This window comes from Convolutriloba macropyga, chromosome 1 (assembly GCF_964194025.1).
Source record: "Convolutriloba macropyga chromosome 1, txConMacr16.3, whole genome shotgun sequence".
Lineage (NCBI taxonomy): Eukaryota > Metazoa > Xenacoelomorpha > Acoela > Convolutidae > Convolutriloba > Convolutriloba macropyga.
The window spans coordinates 45,728,053-45,752,899 of NC_134468.1; the positions used below are offsets into that span (position 1 = coordinate 45,728,053).

General features: G+C 34.1%; 2 protein-coding genes across 3 annotated transcripts in view; one reads left to right on the forward strand and one right to left on the reverse strand.

Moving 5' to 3' along the window:
* Positions 1-24,847, forward strand: part of LOC142339618 (ADP-ribosylation factor-like protein 5B) — a 463,878-nt gene that overhangs the window by 293,157 nt on the left and 145,874 nt on the right. The window lies entirely within an intron of this gene.
* Positions 1,928-21,760, reverse strand: LOC142339559 (cytochrome P450 3A19-like). The gene is made up of 4 exons (XM_075389695.1): positions 21,568-21,760; positions 12,153-12,456; positions 2,701-2,802; positions 1,928-2,389 (listed from the first exon to the last, which is right to left on the reverse strand). Exons 1-4 carry the CDS (start codon positions 21,703-21,705, stop codon positions 2,064-2,066), a joined length of 870 nt encoding a protein of 289 aa, XP_075245810.1. The 5' UTR covers positions 21,706-21,760; the 3' UTR covers positions 1,928-2,063.

Below are 24,847 nucleotides of genomic sequence, written 5' to 3' on the forward strand. Positions count from 1 at the left end.
TCTCCTACTCTTTGTCAATCTGAGTGATCTTCCTGTGCTTCTATTGCCCTCAAAAACCATGAAATGAGACCAAGTTTTTCAGTTGCTACTGGTTTTCGTAAAAAAACTGATTGAGATGACGTCTGAGATCGTCTGTGAAAAATAATCTGTTTCGATGATGAAAAAAAAATCAAATATCCGTAACTTCTGAAACGGTTTTTCTTTCGTCACTTTTCTTCTTCTCAGTATCATAACGTATGAAATCAAAGGGTTAAGGGAATTTGCAGACGGCAACGTCTGAGACCGAGGACTTCTGAAAAAAATTAAGTTTGGATCAAGATATTTTCGTTTCATAATGATATGAAGCCGACAATTTAAAGAAGGTTTTTTGATTTTATCGGGTCAAAAATGTTTTTTCGTTTTCAAAAAACCAAGTGAAAATTTCCAAGTAATGACTTTTTTGGCTCACTGATAACTAGTTCAAAAGTGAGGCTGAACTTTTTTAAGTTGATTCTATAAGAATATCAGGCCAAGAATTTAAAGATCTTTTTTTGAAATTCTGTTGTCAAAAACCTTTTTTTTCGTTATTTTACGTTTCTGAAAATTTAATTGATTTTATAGAAAAAATTACCTTTTTGTTTTTCTAAAAACAAATTCAAAGGTGCGTTTGAACTAGTACAAATAGATTCTTTATGAGTTTCATCCAAAAATTAAAAGAAATTTTTTTGAACTTCTGTTTTCAAAAACTTTTTTTTGTCAACTTTCTTTTTTAAGAACCACTTCGTGCAGTAGGAAATTTTCGTAGAGTTCAATTAATTTCGACAAGTATTAAACAATGAAATATTGTCTAAAAATGGCAATGTAATTTAGATAAGAGGAGACAAAATACATGTTCGTGTTTCCCCCTTTTTTGACTTGTAGAAAAAGATTGATTTTTGGATTGATCTCACCGGGGAAAAGGAGTTCTTGAGGTGAAGTCTGAAATCAGGGCGGTCAGTGACGATGACGTCTGAAACTGTAGTGGAAAAAATACTCCAGGGGTAACTTTTGACAACCCCAAAAAAATCTTTCTTCTGGGCAACGTCTGTGACCCAAAAATTTGGCTCCGAAAAGTCTCTTTGCCTTCAGCGCGATTTTCTTTAGTCCTTTGATCTTTTCTGTTCTGTATTTTGTGCGTTGCGCAGTCCGTGTGTCTCGCATCTTTGCTGGGACAGCTATTGGGTGATGTCTTTGCCTTGTGCCCAGCACAAAGTGTAGAATTCAGATGTGGGGAGACCAAATCCGACATTTAGTTCCGTAAAAGAAGGTTCTGTTCGAAGAGGGCTCAAAGAAGGGTCACCAATTTCTTTTCTATATATATATATATATATATATATATAAAAATACGGAAACAAGTTCTCTAGTTAAAGGATTATATTCAGTGAAGGTTTTTGTTACAGTTTTTTTGATGATTACGTATTTGCGGGTAACCTTTTTCAACTTGTGCAAGGACATGATTCAAGTTTTTGTGCTCTGTCAGTCTTGACTTGATTATTAAACAACAGTAACGTTTTTGCTAATGAGCTATATTTTTTTACTTTAGGGGTTCCGTGCGTGTACATAACCTATATGCATACTTATGTTCAGTATTAGCGAATACGAAATACCTTGACGGTCAAGCTCTTCACACCCCTCTAAAATACGATAGAGTAGCCATTCGCAAATTTGTTTAGGGAGCCTTATGTTATGATTGTTCTTTTGGTTCCGAAACTTTACTTCCAAGATCTAAAATGTTTTTTGATCAAATTTTGATTTCAAAACAAGACGCAATCATATTCTGTTTTATGAATATTCTGCCGCTGTATATTCTGCCGTGCGAGAGGTTGGCATCTTTGCAGTTTCTGAGAAATTGAATATCGAATTAAAGTTTCTGTGAACACTTAGTTTTTCTCACATTATAATGTAAATATTAGTTTTTCATAAATATATTTAATGAATAGCTATGTCATATCTCATAGTTCTGATCAAGATTTCAAGTCCCTCTAACAAAGTTTAGTTTGTAAATTTAAAGTTTTTGTGTTGTGCAATTGAGACAATTCATCATTTTAATGCCTGCGTGCAACTTTGAGAAAGATAGGTTCAACCGGGTCATAAAACTGTTGCTTCAAGTAATTCGTGAACGTGTCTGGTGTATCCCTTCCTCTCATCAGTTTGTATTTGGACAAGATCTTTACGAACGCCATTTTGACCTCAAACAGTGCAAGACGCATTCCAATGCAGTTTCGTGGCCCCACTCCGAAAGCATTGAACGCGTATGGTGATCGTTCTTTGGTCTCTTCTGGATCGAATCTGCTGGGTCTGAAAACCTCTGGATCTCCCCAGATCTTTGGGTCATTATGGATGACGTTTACTGCAACCTCTACTAGCCAACCTAAAGTCGAAAGGCTTGATAACTATGCTTATAATAGCATCTTATTTAATTGTTATAATTAGGCTTCCACTTCGATTCATAATCTAGTATTTACAGGCTTTCCGGTTCAAAAGGAAAACAAGTCTTCAGGATAAAGAGCTTTCCTAGTGATCAAAGAATTCAATATCTGCCAGACTCCTGTACGATAACACATACTACTTCGCGTATGCTTTTAACCGCTCATTTGAGCCATTCATGGTTGCTCAATGGTATTATCTGTAAAGGATTACTCTAGCAGTCGCGATAGTTGACTATGCCTCTCTGGTTTTTACCTTTTTTGATGTTTATTCCTGGTCCAATGGTGGTGTCGGCTACTGCCTCTCTCTGGGTACGGAAAACAGGCCTCAGTCTCAACGTCTCCATCAACACATTCTCTACAATGTTTAACTATTAGTGTTGAGTTTGCCAAGATGCCGGCTACTCCATTTTTCTGCTGATTCCTTATACCTTTTTGCATTCTTTATCTAACATCTATGTATCTTTTATAACTAGCTGGTTGAAGTTAACAAGTCGAAATTAACACATCATAATGTTATTAATTGCTCTCAAACGAAGTTTTAATTGCTCTGAAACGATGTTTTGTAGCAATTATATTAGTCCCGCGGTCTTTTTATGAATCGAAGAGAAGTATAGATATTCTACAGGTATTTTACAATCCAAAGGTTTCGAATTTTATTTGTGAGCTATCTTTTTACAAACCAAAAATTTTTGATTTTTTGGTGCGCTGTCATTTTTAAGGATGTTTTCAAACTTTTTTCTGATGACATAGCTTTCAAAACGGGATAAACGGGAGCTCGGTGGGTATTCATTGCGTTAGAAACCCTCAGCTGTATTTAATTATCGTTAGGTTCTCAATCTACTGAAGTTATTGTCATTGAAGTTGCTTGCTCAATTGACGGTGAAAAGATCATTTTTCAAATTTTGGCAACAAATTTTTGATTTTATCCTGTTTTGTCTAATTTTTTTCCGTTTTTGTCTTAAAGCAATCTTAAATTGACGATGTTTAAAACTTTTAGTTGTCTTGTTAAAGCTGGAATGCTTTCTATACGTGTATTTTGCATTTTTTTTCAAGTGCTCGTAAAAAAAATTCACTCTTCCAATTTTAGATTTTTGGTCAAATGAACCTTTTCGAGGGCTTGCACATGGTTTAATGGATAGTTTTTGGTGACAACCTGATAGTTTTAAATTATTCAAAATTATGAAATTTTAACAAACTTTCACAAAAGTTAGCCATTTACAAAATTTCAATTTCTGTGAATTTTGTCCCTTTTCGGTTTTTTGGTGGTCTATGAACCTTTTAAAAGACTTGAGGATAGATTACAAAATAGTTTTTAGTAACTTTTTGAAAATTGTAGATAATATCAGGAAATCTGGCGACTTTCGAGTAAAGTAATGCGTTTTTTCATTTTATCGTGAAAAATTTTGTCCTTACATCTATGTTTTCCATCCTCAAGGGCAAAATAATTTTCAAGTGCGAGAAGATAGATTGATGTTTGTTTTTAGCAAAATAATTCAGTTTTTAAGACAATAAAATCAGCATTTTCAGCAATCGTTCTATAAAAATTGTCATTTTTTCCAGTTTTGTTAAACTTTGTCTTCTTTTTGAAGTTTTATGATCTTTAGGGGCTAATGAAGTTGTTTGCAAGCTTCTGAATTGGTTTATGGGTGATTTTAAGTAGTGTTAATTTTTATTTGTGGACATTGGCTGCAAGGACTTCAGTCGTTTGATTTTCATTTGGGCTATTTTTATACAATTTTTATCATTTTGTCTTTTGTCATTTTTACCTCTATTTGTGTCTGATATGTGCACACAATTTTCTGTTGAACTGCAGGTTAGTTATGTTAGTTATTCTATCTTTTTCAGCAACAAAGAATTGGTTTTGATAACATTACAGAGTTTTCCTTATGTGTTTTTATTGAAATCTTATCATTGAAGATATTGAAATCAAGCATCAAGAAGTTGTATCGAATCTTCTCTATTTTATATGCTAGTTTTTTTATATCTGTTTATAGCTGCTGCTGCTGCCAATTTATGAACCATTTCGTGTCTTGGAATTCAATTTTTTGCCTTCTTATTTTAATTTTTTTTTAAAACTATGGTACTCAACACAATTATCCAAATAGTGTATACATTTTGAACGCCGTTAATGTTTTACTCTAAAATTGTAAAAAATTGTTTGTGCTTATGATTCGTAATGTGCATCTGTTTTATTGGTGAGGTAATTGATGATTCTTGTTTTTTTTATTTCTTTGGATTGCTTCTCAGGATCTGCCCTGCTATGTTATTTTTCAACATGTGTTCTAACATTTTTTCGTTTTCTTCATGTCAATGAGAAGTCAACTTAGAGTGGTAATTTTTATCATGCTGGAGTAGTTAAGAGAAACAAAAGTGTGATTAGTTTTAGGGCGTGTTTTTTGCAACCACTTTTCAAGTGGAGTAACAATTAGGTGCTCAAGCAATTTTCGGTTTTTTAGAGAGATTTTTATAAGTGCGTCATTTTGATTTCCATTTGCAGTGTTTCTTCTCATTGGTGCTATTATTATGATGCCGGCGAGCTAATTAAGTATTTTTGCAATAAATCGAATTTTTCAACGAACACCATATGCTTTTTAGGTTTCTGACACTATTTGTTGGTGTAAACTATTTGTAAAGTTTTGATTTTTGCCCATTTTTTAAAATAATTCTGTTGTCTGCAAGGACTTCAGTCGTTTTCATTTCATTTGGGCTAGTTTTATACAATTTTTATCATTTTGTCATTTGTCATTTTACCTCTATTTAGGTCTGATATGTGCACACAAATTTCTGTTGAACTGCAAGTTAGTTATGTTAGTTATTCTATCTTTTTCAGCAACAAAGAATTGGTTTTGATAACATTACAGAGTTTTCCTTATGTATTTTTATTGAAATCTTATCATTGAAGGTATTGAAATCAAGCATCAAGAAGTTGTATCGAATCTTCTCTATTTTATATGCTAGTTTTTTTATATCTGTTTATAGCTGCTGCTGCTGCCAATTTATGAACCATTTCGTGTCTTGGAATTCAATTTTTTGCCTTCTTATCTGAATTTCTTTTTGAAAACTATGGTACTCAACACAATTATCCAAATACTGTATACATTTTGAACGCCGTTAATGTTTTACTCTAAAATTGTAAAAAACTGTTTGTGCTTATGATTCGTAATGTGCATCTGTTTTATTGTTGAGATAATTGATGAATCTTTTTCTGTTTTTCTCTTTGAATCTCTTTTCAGGATCTGCCCTGCTGTGTTATTTTTCAACATGTGTTCTAACATTTTCAGTTTTTTTAATGTCAACGAGAAGTCAACTTAGAGTGGTAATTTTAATCATGCTGGAGTAATTAAGAGAATAAAAGTGTGATTAGTTTTAGGGCGTGTTTTTTTCAACCACTTTTCAAGTGGAGTAACAATTAGGTGCTCGAACAATTTTCGGTTTTTTAGAGAGATTTTTATACATGCGTCAATTTGATTTCGGTTTGCAGTGATTCTTCTCATTGGTGCTATTATTATGATGCCGGCCAGCTAATTACGTATTTTCGCAATAAATCGAATTTTTCAACGGACACCTGATGCTTTTTATGATTCTGACACTATTTGTTGGCGTAAATTATTTGTAAAGTTTTGATTTTTGCCCATTTTTTAATAATTCTGTTGTGTTATCGTTTAATAATATCAATGAAAGGTATCGTTCTCAATCTTAAATTTTTGACACCTCATTTACTCACCTCAGTCTCGGTCACTCACATACCACCAAAAATGCTTTCGTCCATCCTCCGCACCCTCCCGTTCTCATCCAGCTCTCCCAAGCCGTACCCGACTCTCATCGCTTTCCATAACCCCAGTCGGTTTTTCCCTCAATTCAGGACAATTAGCTTGATGTAAGTAGGTTACGTTTCAGGAATTTGGAACCATTTTTTTTCTTCAAAAATTGTGCCTGATCTTTGATTTTTGCGAGAGTCTTTTGTAGTTTTATAACAGCTCTCATAGGTGCCTAGTTGTGATTAACTTAATCAGATTAATTGCTCCAGCTCTAAACTGCTCTTTTCTGTAAATTTCTCGCAAATTATTTTAATATTAATTACATTTTGAGTATTGCTACTATTTTTTGTACTTTTTGTTGTTATATCAATTTGTCTTAATAATGGCAAGTCCAATCAGTTGGTAATTTGGCATATCTGAATCTAATTTTTGTTTCGACTTAATAGTTTTTTTGTAGTGTATCTCCAATGAAATACTATAGTTGCTACAATATAAGTGAATTTGTCTTAACCTTTTTTAGTGTCCCTTCTTCTGAAACGGGATAATCATGTAAGGCCCACAGGGCACTAAGTGCTTGTTTAGCTCTTTTAGAGCTTCACGCTTTACTATTCTGTGAGTATTTGACTCACCAAATTGATTGGAGAAGAGAATTTAATGGTGTGAGGGCGGTTCTCAATCTTAAAAGTTTTTGACAACTCCCTCGACACTTCTTTCGTCCACCCTCCGGACTTTTGATTTCCCCTCTCGTTCATACTCTCCCAAACTTTATTCGCCTCTCATTGCCTCCCATCCCCCTCCCCTAATGTCAGCTTCACTAAGCACTAGCAGGATACTCCCTAAGCCAAGCGACCACTTGTCGCTTCAGGACTATTAGCTTGACGCAAGTAGATTATGTTTGAGGTCTTTAACACTATTTGTTTACAAACATTATGACTGAATTTTTTGATTTTGCGAGTATTTTGAAGTTTTATGACAGCTCTCATAGGTGCCTAGCTGTGAGTGACTCAATCAATTTAATTTTTCAAGTTAATGTCATAGCTAATGCTTTCTGTAATTTTGTCACGAAGAATTTTAAAAATCAATTGCAATTTTTTCAGTCTGGCTACTATTTTTTATACTTTTTTTTGTCAAATCTATTTGTCTCGATTAGGGCTAATTTGGGGTAAATGAGTATAATTTTTGCTTCCAGTTAATAGTTTGTGTTTTTCCTGTTGTGCGTCCAATCAAATATTAAAGAGGCTTAATATACGTGAATTGCTCATGAACTTTTAGCTAATAAGGTTCATGTTTTTAAACCACTGTTTTCGAAAAATGGAATTAGACGCGAAAGAGGTTTTTATTTACATTGATAAATTGTTTCAGTTATAAGATTTGCTTTGACTGTAAAATATTTTTAAATTATTTGCTCATTTTTGAGTTTTTGCTATTGCTGGTTGTATTTTTTTGTTTTCGTATCACTTTTTTTCCTTAGTGACAGATTTCGTCCGTTGCTAATAAGACACAAGTGAAGATGGTTATTCACGGCAATAATTTTTATGATTTTAGCACCATTTCTTATCAGAAAGTAGTTCATTTCTATGTCCTACTCATTTTTGTTGTTTTCCTTACAACCTTTTCTCTTATTCTTAAAATAATTTCAGAATTCTTATTTGCCTTCTAGTGCGCCGTAATATTGACCAATGTTTCGTTTAAATTTCAGCCGACATTTTTTACTGAGATTCTGTTCGTTTTTATATTTACAGGTGACACTTTAATCCCGCTTTGACTTGTTTTCTTTGTCGCATTTTCAACCGTTAGAACTGACTTGTGCCAATTGTTTGTTTTTGTTTCTCTGCTTTTCTGCTTTGGTTTTCAAAGATTTTCTCAAATTTGCTGTACTCGCTACTTATTCTAAAAATTTACAGATCAACTCCCTAGTGATGAGCGGATTCAAATCTTGCAAGAATCTTGCAAGATGTTTCAAAACTTGCAAGATTCTTGCAAGAATCTTGCAAGATATCAATCAAGGCCAAAAAATAAATCTGGGTACAAGTGTTTTAGGAAACATCTTTGAAGCAAGTTATTGTTTATTGAACAAGTTACGAAGCCTAATTCAATGAAAAAAATTAGCCAGGATTCAAAATCTTGCAAGAATCTTGCAAGAATCTTGCAAGATTTTGAATTCCGGAAAAAAAATTAATGTGTTTTTGGTAGCTAAAGCTAAATGAAAACCAAATATCATGACTGATATCAGAATTCTTACTCAGCAAAACTTAAAAAAATTGACTTCTTTCGTAAGTTATTGTTTATTGAACAAGTTACGAAGCCTAATTCAATGAAAAAAATTAGCCAGGATTCAAAATCTTGCAAGAATCTTGCAAGATTCTTGCAAGATTTTGAATTCAAATGCAACTTTCCGACAAATAAATAGAAATAACTCGTGGCAATCAAATTTGTCTTTTGAAAGTTCAATTTACCTAATAAAAACAAAAATATTTCAATATTTTTCTCATCTTTCATTAAAAGAAATTTTTTTAGAGAAACAAACAGTTGGGACCAACTCAACCAACAGCAAAAAAGCAGCCAGGTAACCAGGACAAAAAGGTAAATGTAAATTCAAAATCTTGCAAGATTCTTGCAAGATGGATTTAAAATCTTGCAAGAATCTTGCAAGATGGATTCAATTCTTGCTAGAATCTTGCAAGCAAAATGGAAGAACTATGCATTCCCTTGCAAGATTTCTTGCAAGATTCTTGTAAGATTTTAAATTTATCAATCACCAGGGCTATCTTCGTGACGTGTTGTTATTTTGATTATTCTAAAGACATTGGTTCTCAGAAGACGAATTGTTCTGAAGAATTGTTTCAACTTTTTTTCGATTTCTGCATATAGGTCCATGCGTTTTGTTGACTGTCTTATTTTGGTTTTGCTTTATTTATTTCAATTGCCGGTTGTTAGTTAATTCAATTGAAACTTTTGCTGCTATTTGTTTTTTAACTGAAGCACCTACCTCCCCTCCTCAAATCTACTGCCCTCATTCCACCTACCTATTCCGCCCCTAACTACCTAACCCCACCCCACAACTACCTCAACTAACTACTACCTCCCAACCTACCTCCGTCAAACTTACGTCTCCCTGCCCTTTAATGCTACTCCCCAATCTATCTACCTCACCAGCCCATCGCCTCTCCCACACCTGTAAACTTTTTGTTCTATTGTTCTATCGGGCTGTTAATGTTATTTTTCGATGAAGTTTCTGGTTTGAGTAAGTATAGTTTAGAGATTGTATTACTCAACTCTTCGAGTCCTTTCCGGTATTCCACGGGTTATGTTTTTGTAATTTGTCGTCTGACCCTTTTGACTTTTTGACATCAAAAACAGCTAAACAAGGGCATCAAGTTATCTTAGAGCTTTTCGGTCTACTATGCTCTAAGCATGTGATTCAGTGCGCTTCACCCCACGCCCCCTGCACCCAAACCACATGCCCCTTTAAATGAGCTGAAAGCAGCCTATTTAAGCCTTAGCTAGCTACTGACGAAGCGCATCGCTCGCCAGTCGTTTGAGAGCAATTCGCACGACGTTAGTCAGTTATGTTTGTACAAAACTTTGACTTTTGGGGTGTTACAAATTTGAAAGGTTATTAAGAAGTCTTATTTGCAATTATAAATTTTGCGTAACATACTTTTTTCTGAGTGCTCCCATTGCATGATATTCGCAATCTCTAAATCTGCAGAACAAGCGTAGAACTATTTTTAGGCCTATATTGCGGGTCTTTGCCAAGAAAATTGGTTTTATTGTTCCGACCCCACTTGTGGGGGGGGGGGAGGAACTATATACTCAAATGGGTTTTTTTTGTTCCGTGAATTTTGGCCGACCGATATAATCATCGTAGAAAAATGTGCGTGGTATCATTAAAAAGCTCGTCCAGCGTAGAATTCGAAATTAAAAAGATCTTTTTGAATTTCGTTTTTTTTTCGAGGAGTTATCGAGGTTTAAAGTTTCATGTGAACACTGGATATTTGGTTCGCTTTTGTTCACTTTTACCGTAATTTTCGTTCGAATTAACGTTTTTTCTACAAAAAATTTAATTCAAAACTAGATTTCACGCCAAAAAGTAAATCAACTTTAGGTTTTTAATAGACGAAAGGAGATAATAAAGACTAGTTATAGTCTTAGAGAGAAGTTTAATATATAAAAAAAAATCGAATTAGGTTTGGGAGCTCTTTTTTAGAAAATTTTTCAATTTTTTTGTTTTTTCAAGTCACCTAGAGACTACTAGACACTTTTAATATCGAAATTCCGTTAATGACAAACCTCTTGTACAATCAAATGAAGCCCAATGAACGAAAAAATGTTTTTTTTTTTACTCGTATCTCAAATTTCGTAATTTCAAATGAAATTTTGATTTATTTTTTGAGGTTTTACTAAAGTTTTATAATCCTATGGCATAAACTTGTTGACTAAAAGTGCAATAGATTTGCTAATGAGCATTAAGTGAACCTATCTAGTGCTGTGAGTGGACAGCTAATGGCTGTTAAGACTTTGAAAACAAATTTTCGAAAGTTATTTAAAATTAGTAAATCATAAACTTATTTTTGTGAACTGTAAGTTCGTCTCAGTAAAAACAGGATTGAATTCCGTCAAACCACTGCAACATAAGTTAATCTCATTGGTGGCTTTATCAAATAACTATTGGTTATACGTCTTCAATGCCACAAGATTTCAAATTTTAAAAAAAAAAATTTTTGGACATTTCGTTTTATTGGTTCATTTTGAAATTTTATCACGTCATCCTAATATCGATGGCTATATCTTCTTTTAGTGAAGACGTCCAGAGGGTCATAGATAAAACTTTCTATGAAAAAAATATGGTTTAAATGGCACCAACACTTTCTTCTCCCATTCTTCTAGGGAAATTTTGGTTTTTGCCTGTATTTATTGTTTTTTTTATGTCATAAGACATATTGTGATGTCTTATTGATTACCTAGGCCTTATAAACATCCTTGTATTCACATAGTGGCATAGCTGAGCGTATTCATTGAATTCCTATGAAAGCTTTTGAGTTTAATTGCTGTTAAGACTTTAAAAATATTTTTTTGTTAACATAAATCAATCTTAAGCTTATTTTCGTGGATTGTAAGTCAGTCTCGGTAATGACAGAAACCTTTTTTTTCTACATCAGCAACAATTTATCTAGTTAGCGGTTTTGTCTTCTAACTATTGGTTGTTTTACTTCGGTGCACGAGTTTTCATAATTTTTATAATTTTTGGATTTTTTTTAGTAATATTGGTTCCTTTTGAAATCGTATTACATTATCCTAATATTGATAGCTCCCATTGGCTTAGTGAAGACGTTCAATGGATCGTTGAAAAATTTTTCAGAGAAAAAAGCTTATGGTTTAAATAGCTTCGACACTTTCTTCTCTCAATTTTCTAGCGAACTTTTGGATTTTGCCTGTTTTTGTTGATGTTTTCATAGTCAATGACTTGTTGTAATGTCTTATTGATAAATTTAGAATGACAAACGTCCTAGTTGTCACATCTTTTAGGCATAATTTAGCGTATTAAATGCCTTCCGTTGAAAGCTGTAGAATTTTTTGACTTTGATACTATGGGTTTTCTCAAAAATTTCGTGGTTTTGATGTATTTTTCTTTGCCATACGACTTATTGTGATGAGAGTTATTGATGTCACATGAATGAAATATATGATTGCTATTTCATCGAAGCAGAATTTAGTGTGTTTAATTAACTTAAAATGCAGCATTTTTTTAAAATTCAAACATCTATTTTTGTTATCTCTTCATTTGGTTGACAATTAAGTCAAAAATGTAGATGAGCTCGGGTCGGAACATCATGTGCGAACGCACATTAACGAGCCGTCTTGTCTTTTTTAGCTTTCTATAGTGATCGACAACTTTTAATTGTTCAGCAAACCACAAAATTTGGAAGCAATAACTCTGTCCGACCTAATAAGTGCATCTTATTGACTGTCTCATAATTGGCCTCCTCTCCGTCCAATCCGGCATGTGATGTTATCTCCTCAAACACTTGATCTTGAACATCCGGATGTAATGCCAGGTAATAACTAGTCCACATGAGTAGGTTGGCTGTAGTGTCGAACCCTGCCAAGAGGAAGATAAGTGCCTGCGCAACGGTTGACTCAAAGTCAATCCCATCTTTGCCTTGGGTCACTTGATGCAGCTCGAATTTCTCTACCAGCGTGTTTAAGAAGAATGTCTTCTCTTCCAATGTCTGAGTCTCGTTCTTTTTCTAAAGCAAAAAGTGATAATAACTCAAATACTTGTTGATTGTAACGTACGTTGTTTGGGAAAGCAGTTCATACTAAGTTTCCAGACAGTTTTATACAATCTACATAATCAACAAACAGGATTACGTACCTTTTCATACAGGAACTTACCTTGTCAAATGTGAACCCAGGCCTAGACCTCGACTTATGATAAGACTTTAAAAGTCTAGTAGGGGGGGCCAATATTGACTATAATTACACGGTCGAGGTTCCTAGTTAAAGTCGAGCTAATATCTTTTCATGGGTCGAGCTAAAGTCTTTTCATAACCAAGAAAGTCCAGCTAAGGTCTTTTCATGGGTCCAGCATTAGTCTTTTAATAACCAGCATCGTAAAAGGTGCATGATCATATATGCTGACTACGTTATATGCAATATTTCACGCAAAACGTTAATGGCAGAAAAACAGACTTATGAAAAGACTAATGATGGACCCATGAAAAGACTATTGATGGACCCATGAAAAGACTTTAACTCGACTTTGTTTGCAAACATTGTGTCGAGCTTCAGTCCAGCACAAACTTTGGGTCAAGCCAAAGTCTTTTGTAAAATTAAGGGTCCAGCCAAAGTCTTTTGCAAAAAATCTGAGTCGAGCTAAAGTCCAGAATGCCTTAAAGTCCAGCTAAAGTCTTTTCATAGCTCAAATGAGTCCAGTATGGTCTTTTCATAGCACATTTTTGTCGAGCATTGTCTTTTCATGAGTCGAGGTCTAGACCTGGGAAGTATTTTAAATATACTGTTTTCCACTGTTTTCCAAACCTAGTTTCTGTGGATCTATTGAAGTTTCAAGAAAATATGTCGCCGTTTTTCTGATTAGTCGAATATGTCCCTAAGTAACCAACTGTGTATACTGAAAGATAGAAATAACTTAGAAAATATCTTAGAGCTTAGAAACATAAATTAGGTTAATAAACTCAGACAGCAAACAATTTTTTATATTATCAACTGCAGCTAACGAATTAGAAAATGAATATGAATAACTTTTTAGCTGTGTTTGTCAAACATTGTAATTTATCTACTAATATTAAATGGTAAATGGAATTTTGAGAACGATCTAAATTGATATAATTTTTAGCATGTAATCATGAAATGACCTAGCCTCATATGCTTTTTTGATATCTTATTAACATATCTAAATTGTAAACATACGTAACTTTTGGACTAAAAATACGAGATTTTTGTCAAAATCTTCATTCTTCTCTTTTGAAATTATTTTAAGTTATTCGCTCTAATTTTTTTTAGCTTGAACAGCTTTAATCTTCAACTTGCCAAAACTGGTCGTGACTCACCAGGGTTGTTGCGATACCGTGTCTTGAATGCTGTAATCAATTTTAGGGCCAACTACCAGGCCATTGTTGTGCCAATGGCGTTCTGGAGAGATTGTCGTGTCAGTGTTGGTAGTTTCTGCTCCTCAAAGATCTAAAATTTGAGGTTACCCTCTTGAAGTGGATTACAGTTTGGAGTAGATTATATTCAGTGAGCTAGCAGAGGATACCACAACTTGGAGTACCCGTATGTCTGCCTTCGCTCAAACCAAGCGCCTATTCAAAAAAATGAAAGGAACAGATGAACTACCTGACATGCAAGCACTATTGAGGGACGATGTTTTTGATTCGCTGACGCAAACTAGAGCTACAGCTACACAGGAGATGAAGAGCCGCAAAATCCAGATACTGTGCTACCTGGCGTAGTAGGTAGCATGGCTATGTAAACAACAAGGGTCTCAGTGATAAACAGTAAGCCTGGTAAATTCTCCAGCAACGAATCAGAAAAAAAAGACCTAGACAGCTATAAATCTGCTGTTTGCTAAGCTACAATTACGTGAAGGTGAGTTCATCCAACAGTGCTTCACCAGAACTGGTCACGCAACTGCTTCATGCTGGTGGGTAGTTTTCCTAGACGTTGATCAGTGCATTAGTATTGAATGACTTTCTACTACGATACAAACATTTTGTGGTGCAAGAGAGATTCCATCCTGCAGAGATTTTTGCCGAACTGATGAAGCGTCTTAGCAGTTTCGAAGAGAACCGCAGACAGAGACATGACGTGGAGGAGAATTAGTACGTGCCCATGTCAGCAAATAATACTTGTTACAAACTTCTTCACACTCATCGTGTAAGTCACAAGCTAGGAAAACTTTTCCTCATCCTGGTAACTCTGAAGGCCCTTGATTGTTTATGGTATGTAACAAATCTGAACATTTAACAGCTAGTTGTTACAACAGACAATGCTGTATGTAGAATATGCAGGGTTAAAAGCAATCTAGCAAGTGTATGTAAACATCAACGAAAAAATTCAATAAAGGTTTAGCATCTAGTTTGAGCCCTGAAAAGTCATTTCAGGTTTCAAAACTGATTTGACAGTAGATGAAGGCAATACTGATTGTATGATTATGAATAAAACTTGAAACCACACAACTCAGATGGAGGGAAAACAAAATTTGAAAAGAAGATGTAGAATTAGAAGCACAAGAAACTAAGTTTGTGCTGCGTAAATTGAATTTTGAAAAAATTGTGCATGTGCTAAACTAGAAAACAAAAATGTTTCTGGTTTCAAATTCAATTCAATGGCAGTGGGAATTGTTTCACAAAAAACTGATTCATTGCTAAACTAAGAAGCAAAAAAAAACCTCAGAGTGATGAAAAGGGAAAACTGTTCTTTTTACTATAAGCAAAAGAAAACAAGCACCACTTTCCTATTTTGAGTGGATGCACATGTCAAGTAAAATTTTTCATAGAAAAGACTTTGATTCCTGTTGTTTAGGGAAGTAGCAAGTCAAAGGGAAGAGGCTTCCCACATTTTGGAATTTTTTTATGAATTTTTTTCTTTGGGAAAAGTTTTGAAAAAGTTTTGTCCAAAAATAAGCGATAAAAAAGCAACTCAAAGTTAGAAAGATTTTACACTGACGTGATTGGAGCAGTAACTCCATCAATTAGAGGGGACAACTGATGTGCAATTAATTTCATATATAAATTCGGTGGCTACGCAGAAATAAAAAATTTAAAGAATTCCGTGGCTACGCAGACGTAAAATACAGAATCCGAGCATTGGAAGCTTTCATAGAATAAGTTACACAGTATGGCCGACAAAAATTTTTGCGAACTGATAATGAGAGAGAATGCAAAAACAAAGCCTTTAATAATTGTTCTCAAGCAAAGAAAAAGCTAGCGAGTTCTCAGTTCTTGGGATACGTGAGCAAAATGGGATGGCAGAAGGTTTCAATGGAACGGGAGCAGACGCTGCAAAATGCATTCTAATAGATTCATAACTGTGCAAAAACTATTGGGTGTGAACCGCAGATACAGAATGTTTTGCTAAAAATTCAATTCTCGCAGGTACAAGCACAATGTCAGCCTTCAAAAAAAAATTCTATAGAAGATCGGGATGCAACCATCTAATGCTTATTTGGTTGTGTAGCAACGGTTGACTTGATTTCCATTCTGTCTTTACCTTGAATCACTTGATGCAACTCAAATTGATCTAACAGTGTGTTTATAGAAAAAATTGCTCTTTTTATGTCTGAGTCTCTTTTTTTCGGAAAAATGATGATGAATCAAATATTTGTTGGTTCTGACGTACATTGTTTGGAAAAGTATTTGGTTAAAGCTAAGTTTCCAGACAACTTTATTCAATTTCTTTTTCAACCATAGGACTACGTACGCTATCATAAATGATCTTGTCAAAATTAAAGTTTTTTCATAGCACTGGTTTCCATTTTTTGTGCTTCTAATGAAATTTGAAAAAAATCATCGCCTTTTTCTTATTAGCGGGCTTGGTCACTGAGTGATTGTTTGTGATTTTTTAAACATAGAAAAGACTTTAGAAAATAAGTTACAGCTTATAAACCTCTATAATGTTAGTAAACTCAGAAAAAAAAACAATTTCTTACAACTAGATGTAAACCGAAAACTGTAGCTAGTTTGTTAGAAATTGAATGTGGATCAATTCTTAGACAAAGTTGCAAACGATTGACTTTTATCAACTTGTTCAAGTGACTTAGATTTTTGCATGTAATTATGAAACAATCTCAAACGACCTAAAATCACCTGAGTAGACTGTAAAAAAATTATTTTTATCTTATTCGCTCTCATTTTTTAAGCTTAAACAGCTTTAACCACTAATTTTCTCAAACTGGCACCCACTCATCAGGGTTATTGCGCAACTGAGTCTCTAATCCTGCTAAAAAATTTTTGGAGCCAGATATCAGACCAAGGAGGCGCTATTAGTGTTGTGCAGAGATTGTAGTGTCAGTGCTGGCCGTTTCTACTACTTCAGATTGATTAGAGCCTTGAAACTCTTTGAACTATAAGACTTCCCTCTCTTTGAAATCTAACCCAAAATTTGTGATAACAAAACTGGAGTCATCAAACAACAGCTTGAATTAAAAGACAGTCAGTGGGCTGATCGAAGACTACCCAACATGGAGTATCACTTTCTTTGTCTTTGCACAAACCAACGGCCTGTTTGAATTTTTTAAAGGCAAGGTCGGACTGTCTGACAGGCAAGCACTATTGAAGGATAATACCAATAATGCGCAGACGCAAGATGGAGCTGCACAGTGGAAGAAGGGCCGCAAACAACAGATACAGTGCCACCTGGTGATAAAATTCGGGCCGAGTCTCAAGATAATTCGAAATGACTGCGTGATTAACAGTGGTCTCGGTGATAGACAGAAAACAAGGGAACATTTCAAGAATTGATTCAGAAATATTTACATCTGGACAGTAAAAAAAGTCTATTGAGAGATTTTTTCAAACCAATGTTTCTTGAAGATAAGTTCAACTATAATTATTTCATTGGAGCGCAAGAACGTGTCACGGGACTGCATCATAGTGTTGAGGAGCTTTCCCAGTTATTGGTCAATACATTTTCAATGAAGAGTTTTCCACAACGATGCGTGCAATTTCGTTTGCAAGAGAGCTTCAATCTTGTAGAAAATGTTGTCGAACAGATGAAGCGTCTTAACAACGTTGAGGAGAACCGCAGACAGAGAGATAACGTGGAAGAAGATCACAACGTGAGCATGCCAGTAAATAATACTTCTTATCAAATTGGTACACACTCTTCTTTCAAGTCACATCCTAGATAAGATTTTTGTCATCTTAAAAAACTCTAAAATGCTTTGATTGTTTTTCTATGTACCAAAATGGACATTCAACAGCTGGTTGCTAAGGAAAAAGACATTCTATTTCGCATCTGCAAGTTTAAAGCCATTTAGGAACTCTGTTCAAAATATCCACAAAAAAACCTGATTATTTTTTTCGGAAGTTTCAAACACTGGTTTACCAGTAGATATAAGCAGTTTTGATTACAAGACGTTAGATAGAACTTGATTTCAAATTCATCAGAAAAAACCACAGTTAACAATCCTGATGGAGGGAATACAAAAGTTAGTGGGTAGGAAGTTTTAGATGTGGAAGCAGGATCCACTAAAAGTGAGCTGCTTAAATTGAGTTTCAAAAAATTTTTTCAGTTGCTAAAGTACAAAACGAACACAATTTCGGTTTCAATTTAAATTCAAAAACAACTTGAGTTGTTTGACTCAAAAATTTGACTCAGTGCAAAAACTAAGAAACAATGAAAAATTCAGCTTGATAAGAAGGTGCAAACTCTTCTTGTTATTATACAGAAAAGAAAACATACACCAATTTCCAATTTCAAGTTGGGGCACATGTCAAGTAAACATATAAGATTTATACGCCTGAACTGTAGTGTAGTAGCAAGTAAAACGGAAGAAACTTCCCCCGTTTCATATTTTTGTGAATTTTTTGTTTTGGAAAAAAAATTTTTGAAAAAAGTTGGTCCAAAAATAGACGACGATAGAGCAACTCAAAGTCAGAACGACTTTAGTCTGACGTTATTGGACCAGTAAAGTCATCAATTAGAAGGGACAAGTTTTCTGCAATTAATTTCATATTTAATTTCGGTGGCTACGCAAAAGTAAATTTTTACAGAATTCCGTGGCTACGCAGACGTAAAATACAGAATTCGAGCATTGCAAGCTTTCAGAGAATAAGTTAAACAGTATGGCTGACAAAAATTTTTAAGAATTTGCAATGAGACAGAATGCAAAAACAAGGCTTTCAAAAAATTTGCCCAAGCAAAGAAGAAGCTAGCGAGTTATCAGTTCTTGTGATACGTGAGCAAAATGGGATGGCAGAAGGTTTCAATGGAACGGGAACAGACTCAGTTCCTGGGATATGCGAGCGGAATGGGATTGCAGAGGATTTCAAAAGAGCAGAAGTAGAGGTTGCGAAATGCTTTCTAATAGATTCAAAAGTAACCAAAGCAATTTTTGGGATTGAATCATAGATAAAGCATGTTTTCCTAGAAATCAAACTGTTTCAGGTACAAACCTAATGTCAGCCTTCAAAAAAATTGATAGAAGACCGAGATGATACCATCTAAAATTGTTTGGTTGTTTAGACTACTTACAAAATTGCGATGCAAGTAAAAATAAAAGCAAAAGTTTAAAGAAAAAGCTACAATTTGTTTGTTCATTGTGTACTGCAATAACATCACGCTATATTAGCTCATTTATTGCAAAATTTTTACAATTGGTTGATTTGTCTTAAGAAACGTTGACTTCAATGAGAACAACCTATCACAAATTTTGAATATCCGAAGGTATTTAAAAAACCAATTCATACGTAGAGTTGAACAAAGTGAGAGAATTTCGGGATACAAGCAATTCAAAACAGTAGACAAAAAAGATTGTTTGGACTTTGTTCCGAAAAAAGGACGATAATTTTTTACTAATTGATGGGTATACAAAATAGAACATGACTCGAACGTAATATCTTTAAGTTTAAAGCTCGTTTTATAGCAAAAATTTAAATTAAGTTGACGGAATCGAGTACTCAGATTCCTTTCCTCCTACGAAACAACCCAAAATCTTTAAAACTCTACTAGATTGATCAGATATTTAACGAAAATTTCAAATAGCTCCTTTAAAAGTAATAGACTATAAAGCAAATCAAAAATTAGAAAGCTCTTAAAAAGCTTTTACTCTGACGTCATTGGATCAGTAAGTCTATCAAGTAGAGTGAACAGCAGGTATTCAATTAGTTTCAAATATCATTTCATTGGCCACTTAATGCGAAAAAAAATTTTAAAATACAGAAATCAAGCACTGCAGGATTTCAAAGAATATGTCGCACAATATTGCCCACCAAAAATTTGCAATAATAATGGAACCGAAAAAAAACATTGCCTTCAAAAATTTTGCGCGAGCGAAAAAGTAGCGCGAACTCACAGATCCTGACTTATGCGAGCAATATGGCGTTGCCGAACATTTGATGGAACCGTCGTAGAGGATACAAATTGCATTCCAAAGATTCAAAAAAGCCCAAAGTCTATTGGGTTTTAACCGTAGATACAACATGTTATGCTAGAATATAATTTGCTGCAGACACAAACACAAAGTCAGTCTTCAAATACAAATTGATAGAGGATTGAGAGGCAACCATTTAAACATTATTTGGTTGTGTAGCCTATTCAAAATATTGCGATGCCAGCAAAAATTAATTTGAAACAAAAACTCCAAACTGTCTGATCATTGTATACTCCGATAACGCTATAACATTATAGCTCATTTTTTGCAAAATATAAAAAATAGGCCGATTTGACCTCTAGAATCGTTGGGTTCAATGCAAACAACATATAAAGATTTTCAAAGGAAACCGATAGAGAAAAAACTAATACAAAGCTTAATATAACTGAAACGTAGACTATTCAACAAAGTAAAGACAATCCAGAAACTGCAGTTGAAAAAGATATCAAACAAGTCGAACCAAGTCCAAGCATAAAAATAAAACCAAAAAGTATTGTGAAGTTCATCCCAAAATCTCACTAAAATTTTAGAACGAAGATCTCCAAAAAACCCCGTACATGTCAATGCCTTGCAACCGAAAGGGTAAAACCACCCTCAAGACTGCAAAAAATAGGTAAGGTAGTTCAAATTGCAGTTCCTCGGGGTGACACAAAGACCATACAATTTTGTTGAGAATAGGATGAAATGACAAGACCGCGAAATAAAAAGATAGGCTGCACAATATATTTAAGCCAACTGATAGGTCCAGAGACCTACGGAACGGTGTGGTAAAAGCTACTCTCATGATGTACAAAACAGAATACCCAAAAATTTCTTCAAGTATGAAAAAATGCGATGACCACAACTTTGGAACAATCTGACAAATGGCCTAAACCAGTGGAATTAAAGATAGAAATTAACAAAAAATGTTGGAATCAATTCCGAAAAGAATAGGACAATTTATTTTCCCCGACCGGTAAAACTAGGAGTCTAGATTCTTACCTGGCGGCGACAATCTGGTTGGGGCTTTTGAAACATAAAAAAGAAAACAAAGATTATCAAATAGCTTATAAACTTAAATTTTGATAATAAACTCAGAAGAAAATCTTACCCGATTTAGAAAGTCAACTAAAGCTAACAATTTAGAAAATGAAAGTGTATCAATTATATCAATGTTTGTTTGTCAAATTCTGATGTTTATCTATTAATTTGGAACTGCAAATGGAACTTTGTGGACGACCTCAAACAAACCTGATCTTTTACTGGATGTGAATGTGTATGCAGCAGAAAATTTTAACCCATTTTGTAAGTTGCACAAATATTTGTTTTCCAATTAAATTAATTCAGTTTTTCACATTCAATGGTTTTCTTGATAAAATTTAGGAGTTCTGCATGTTATTGTGGGTTCTGGGCGTGCATAAAAATTGTTTTTAAAAATTCAATTGATTAATCTGGGTTCAATAATTTTTATAATGAGCCCTTATATTTGTTGAGCACCAACATTTGCTTGTTGTCTCTCAATCCTGTAAATAAACTCCAATTACCGTATTCTTAAAAATTTGGTGACAAATTGTTTGGCGGCGATCAGTTTTAGAACATCTCACATTGCTGTTGATCGAACATGCATTCTTGTGCCAAATTTAGTTTCGGGACAGATGGCTTTGTGTAAGTTTGTCAGTTGCGTAAAACGATTTAATTTACGGCTGAGATCTTGGACGCTCTGGTCAAAGCTCATTCTGCCACCTCTTTGACGTACAAAACTTACCTTCATGATTTCGAGCATAAACTTTGCAGTGACCTCAGATGCTTCTAGATTCAATCCTAAGCTAGGGTCGAATAGCTTGACAATTTTTCCCACTCCTGGGACGAAGAGAGACAAGACTGTGAGAGGATTGCTGAACATCTTTTCATTCTGTACGGTCTGTCGGATGCACGCGTTTGCGATGTCATTGTCACCTGCCTGAAACAATTCTTATTCAATCGCATCAGAAGCCAACGTGTAGGCGGAAACATGGATTTTAATTTTCGAGTTTCTTGAGAAGAAACAATAGGGTGTGAAACACGAGGTTAATAAATGAAATTACAAAAGAAATTGTACATAGACTTATTAACGGCAGCGTCTAATAATTAGTATATAAAATTTATGAGGTTTGCTCTGGACTGCTTCGCCTTCATCTTTTCAATGACAAAAAGGTTCAAGTTTTAAAAAAATTGATCAGTTTTCTGAATTTGTTGATGGAAACTTATTGAGAAAATTTGCTGTCCTCGGTTTCGGCTTGCTATGTTCTTGATTATAACACAACTCGAAGACATACTTTGCGTTGAAAGTTTTCATGATTAAATATTTTTTCTCTAATCTATGAGCTATCTGAATGTTCCATAATTATACAGTTTACATTGGATATGTAACGAAGAAGAAAAAAGTTTGCAAAGGAGATTCGTTGACTTCTGATTCGCCTTGTCGAATGAATTTATTCCTCTGTTCTAAAGAGTAAAAACAGTATAACCTACTCAGCCTCCGGTCATACAAACATCATTCCAACTTTAGGAGCCTCGCGGTCAATTTTGCATCAATTAGAAATATGAGAGTTTGCTTGATTTCCGATTTCGGTCTAAAGATAATCACCGATAATTGATTTGAATATATCATTTCAAGGTTGAATTTTGGACTAATTGATAAAAATTTTCTTGGCTCTCTTCTTCGTGGTCCCTTTCTGAACGAACCAATCAAAACAAGCATCTAATTCGAAGGGAAAATCACCATCGATCAACTTAATTTTGGATGACATGATAATATTTTAAACAATATCGGCTATCTGATGATTAACATAACCCCCCAATTCATTTATATGAGAGCAGTAACTTACCAATTGTTCAATTGCACTATGCAGTCCGCGAATTATTCCGTCTAAAAAATGCTAACTCTACTGTTGAAGAATATCAATTGCTTTAGCTTCAAGTTGACACTGCCTGCAATATAAGTTACGAGCCAATTGTTAATTTGGGACCCATAGCATTGCACTAAGAAGACAACCGCCAATTTATCACAAATATCTATAATTTTATGCGTGTGTCTTTAAGACTGTGCTGTTTTCTACTTATATATAAAGTTTTTGGTTTTTGTACTTTCAAACCAATGGCTAAGTTAAGCTATTTCGCCGGTTTTGTTTTTTGTTTATTTGTCAAATTTATTTTTACGGAAGATCAAATTTAACCAATTAGAGCGCTATCAGTTGCCCTTTTCTTCGTACACTTAGGAGGTAAAGGCTCTTTTCAGACAATTTTCAGTTCCAAAAATCTTCTCTGAGAATCGAACTAGTTTTTTTTGTGTACCTTTTGTTCATTTGTAAACGCCAGCTTATGCTGGAATACTTTTCTAGATTTCAGATTTGATACAAACGCGGCTTTATTCGAAGTTGGTTTTTAGTTATGTTAAGATTGAAAGAATAAACAATAAAAAGGAACTGCTTTTCAATAAATTAATTAACAACAAAATGCTCAATATTTTCACATGTTTTGTTTTTCATAGAATAATTGACCTTCCATCTATTATATTAAAAGTAAATCTCTCTGTAATTGCATGACAGGGTTATAATGACAGACGAAAATGAAATTATACAAAAAAGTCAATGAACGAAAAACTGATGCATCAAAGGTCAATGACCAAAAGAGTTCCAGCAAAACAAATTGTCGAAACAAGAAAAATGCCAATGAAATAAAGTTTGGTTATTGACTCAAGAAGTGCCGTTTGGAAAAGAAGATCTTATGAAGCAGTCGTTATTGACCAAAAATGCATCTAAAAAAAATTGGTTCATTACTGACGCGCAAAAAGTTTCAAGGAAAGAAAATGAGTTGGTAGATATATGCTTAAACTAATGACCAACAAAGAAGAGTCCAAAAAATGGAATAATTGATGATGTTTAAAATGAACAAATTGTTTGTCAAAACTCTTAGAAAATTGTCTTAGTTTTGCTGGCCTTTTCATCGGCTTTTTTTGCAAAATTTCTCCTTTTCTTCTTTTCTTATCTCTAAACAGTTCAACTCCTTTTTTGCTTTTTCCTTTTTTCAGTATCTTTATATTTAACATGACTCGATTGCGTATAACACCAGGTTTGGTCCTCACATGTCTTAACACCCCATAAACCTGTAGCATATCGTTTTGCGTGCTTTTTGTAAAGGGTCAGTGACCGAAAAACTATCATTGACAAAATGTTTAATGGCCGAAAAGATGCCGATGCCAAAAAGGTCAGTGACTTAAAAATGTAATTTGTTCAAGCCAAAAAAAGGCAAAATTTTATTTTTTGGCTGTCCTTCATTTCATCTTTTCATCTATTTTTTCTTTTACCTTTTTTTTATCCCCGTGATATTAACTGGTTGTTAACCGTGATATTAACATCTTATTCCTCTGTTACATTTTTCTCTTTTGTATCTCTCTCTATGCCTCTTTTCGTCTTTCCTCATCTCGCTCTTTTTTCTTTGTTTCTTGTTCTGCTCTGGTTTTCTTTCTTTTTCCTCTCCCCTTTTTCGCTCTTTTTCTATTTATCTTTATTGCCGCCTGTTCTCTAGTTTTTTTTATTCTCTCCCTTTTTAAATTGTGTTAATTAAATTGTTTAATTGTCTTGCAATCTTGGATAAAACATCATATAATTATGGATATTGTTGTTTTAAAGCCGAAATCCATTTTTTAGAGCATCTATGTTGCTATCACATCTTCTCTTCCCTCCTTCAATCCCGTTCGTTTTTTGGTTCGCGGTTTCTAGTGCATTTGTTTGTCCTTATTGTCTTCATGGTGTATCTCTTTAGTTTCTTCCATCTGACGGTTTGTCCATCTTTTTGTCTTTGTTTCACACTATTTTTCTATCAGCTTTTCTTTACTTTTCCATCTAATTTCCGCTTCTCTCACTTCTTCTATCTATCTTCTTTTTCTGTTTTTATCCCTAGTTCTGTCTTTCTCTATATCAATTTTTTTCGCTTTGACTGGTTTTTTTTATGAACAATCTTTATTCTTTTCTTTGTTTTTATCTGTTTAAATCATACTTTTTTCT

Excerpts from the sequence above, each read along its gene's own strand:
- LOC142339559 (XM_075389695.1), bottom strand. The coding sequence starts at position 21,705 with ATGTTCAGCAATCCTCTCACAGTCTTGTCTCTCTTCGTCCCAGGAGTG. Across the intron at positions 12,457-21,567 it reads TTATGCTCGAAATCATGAAG|AAAAAGAACGAGACTCAGAC; the intron begins GTAAGTTTTGTA and ends TTTTTGCTTTAG. Across the intron at positions 2,390-2,700 it reads AGGAATAAACATCAAAAAAG|GTTGGCTAGTAGAGGTTGCA; the intron begins GTAAAAACCAGA and ends TTTCGACTTTAG.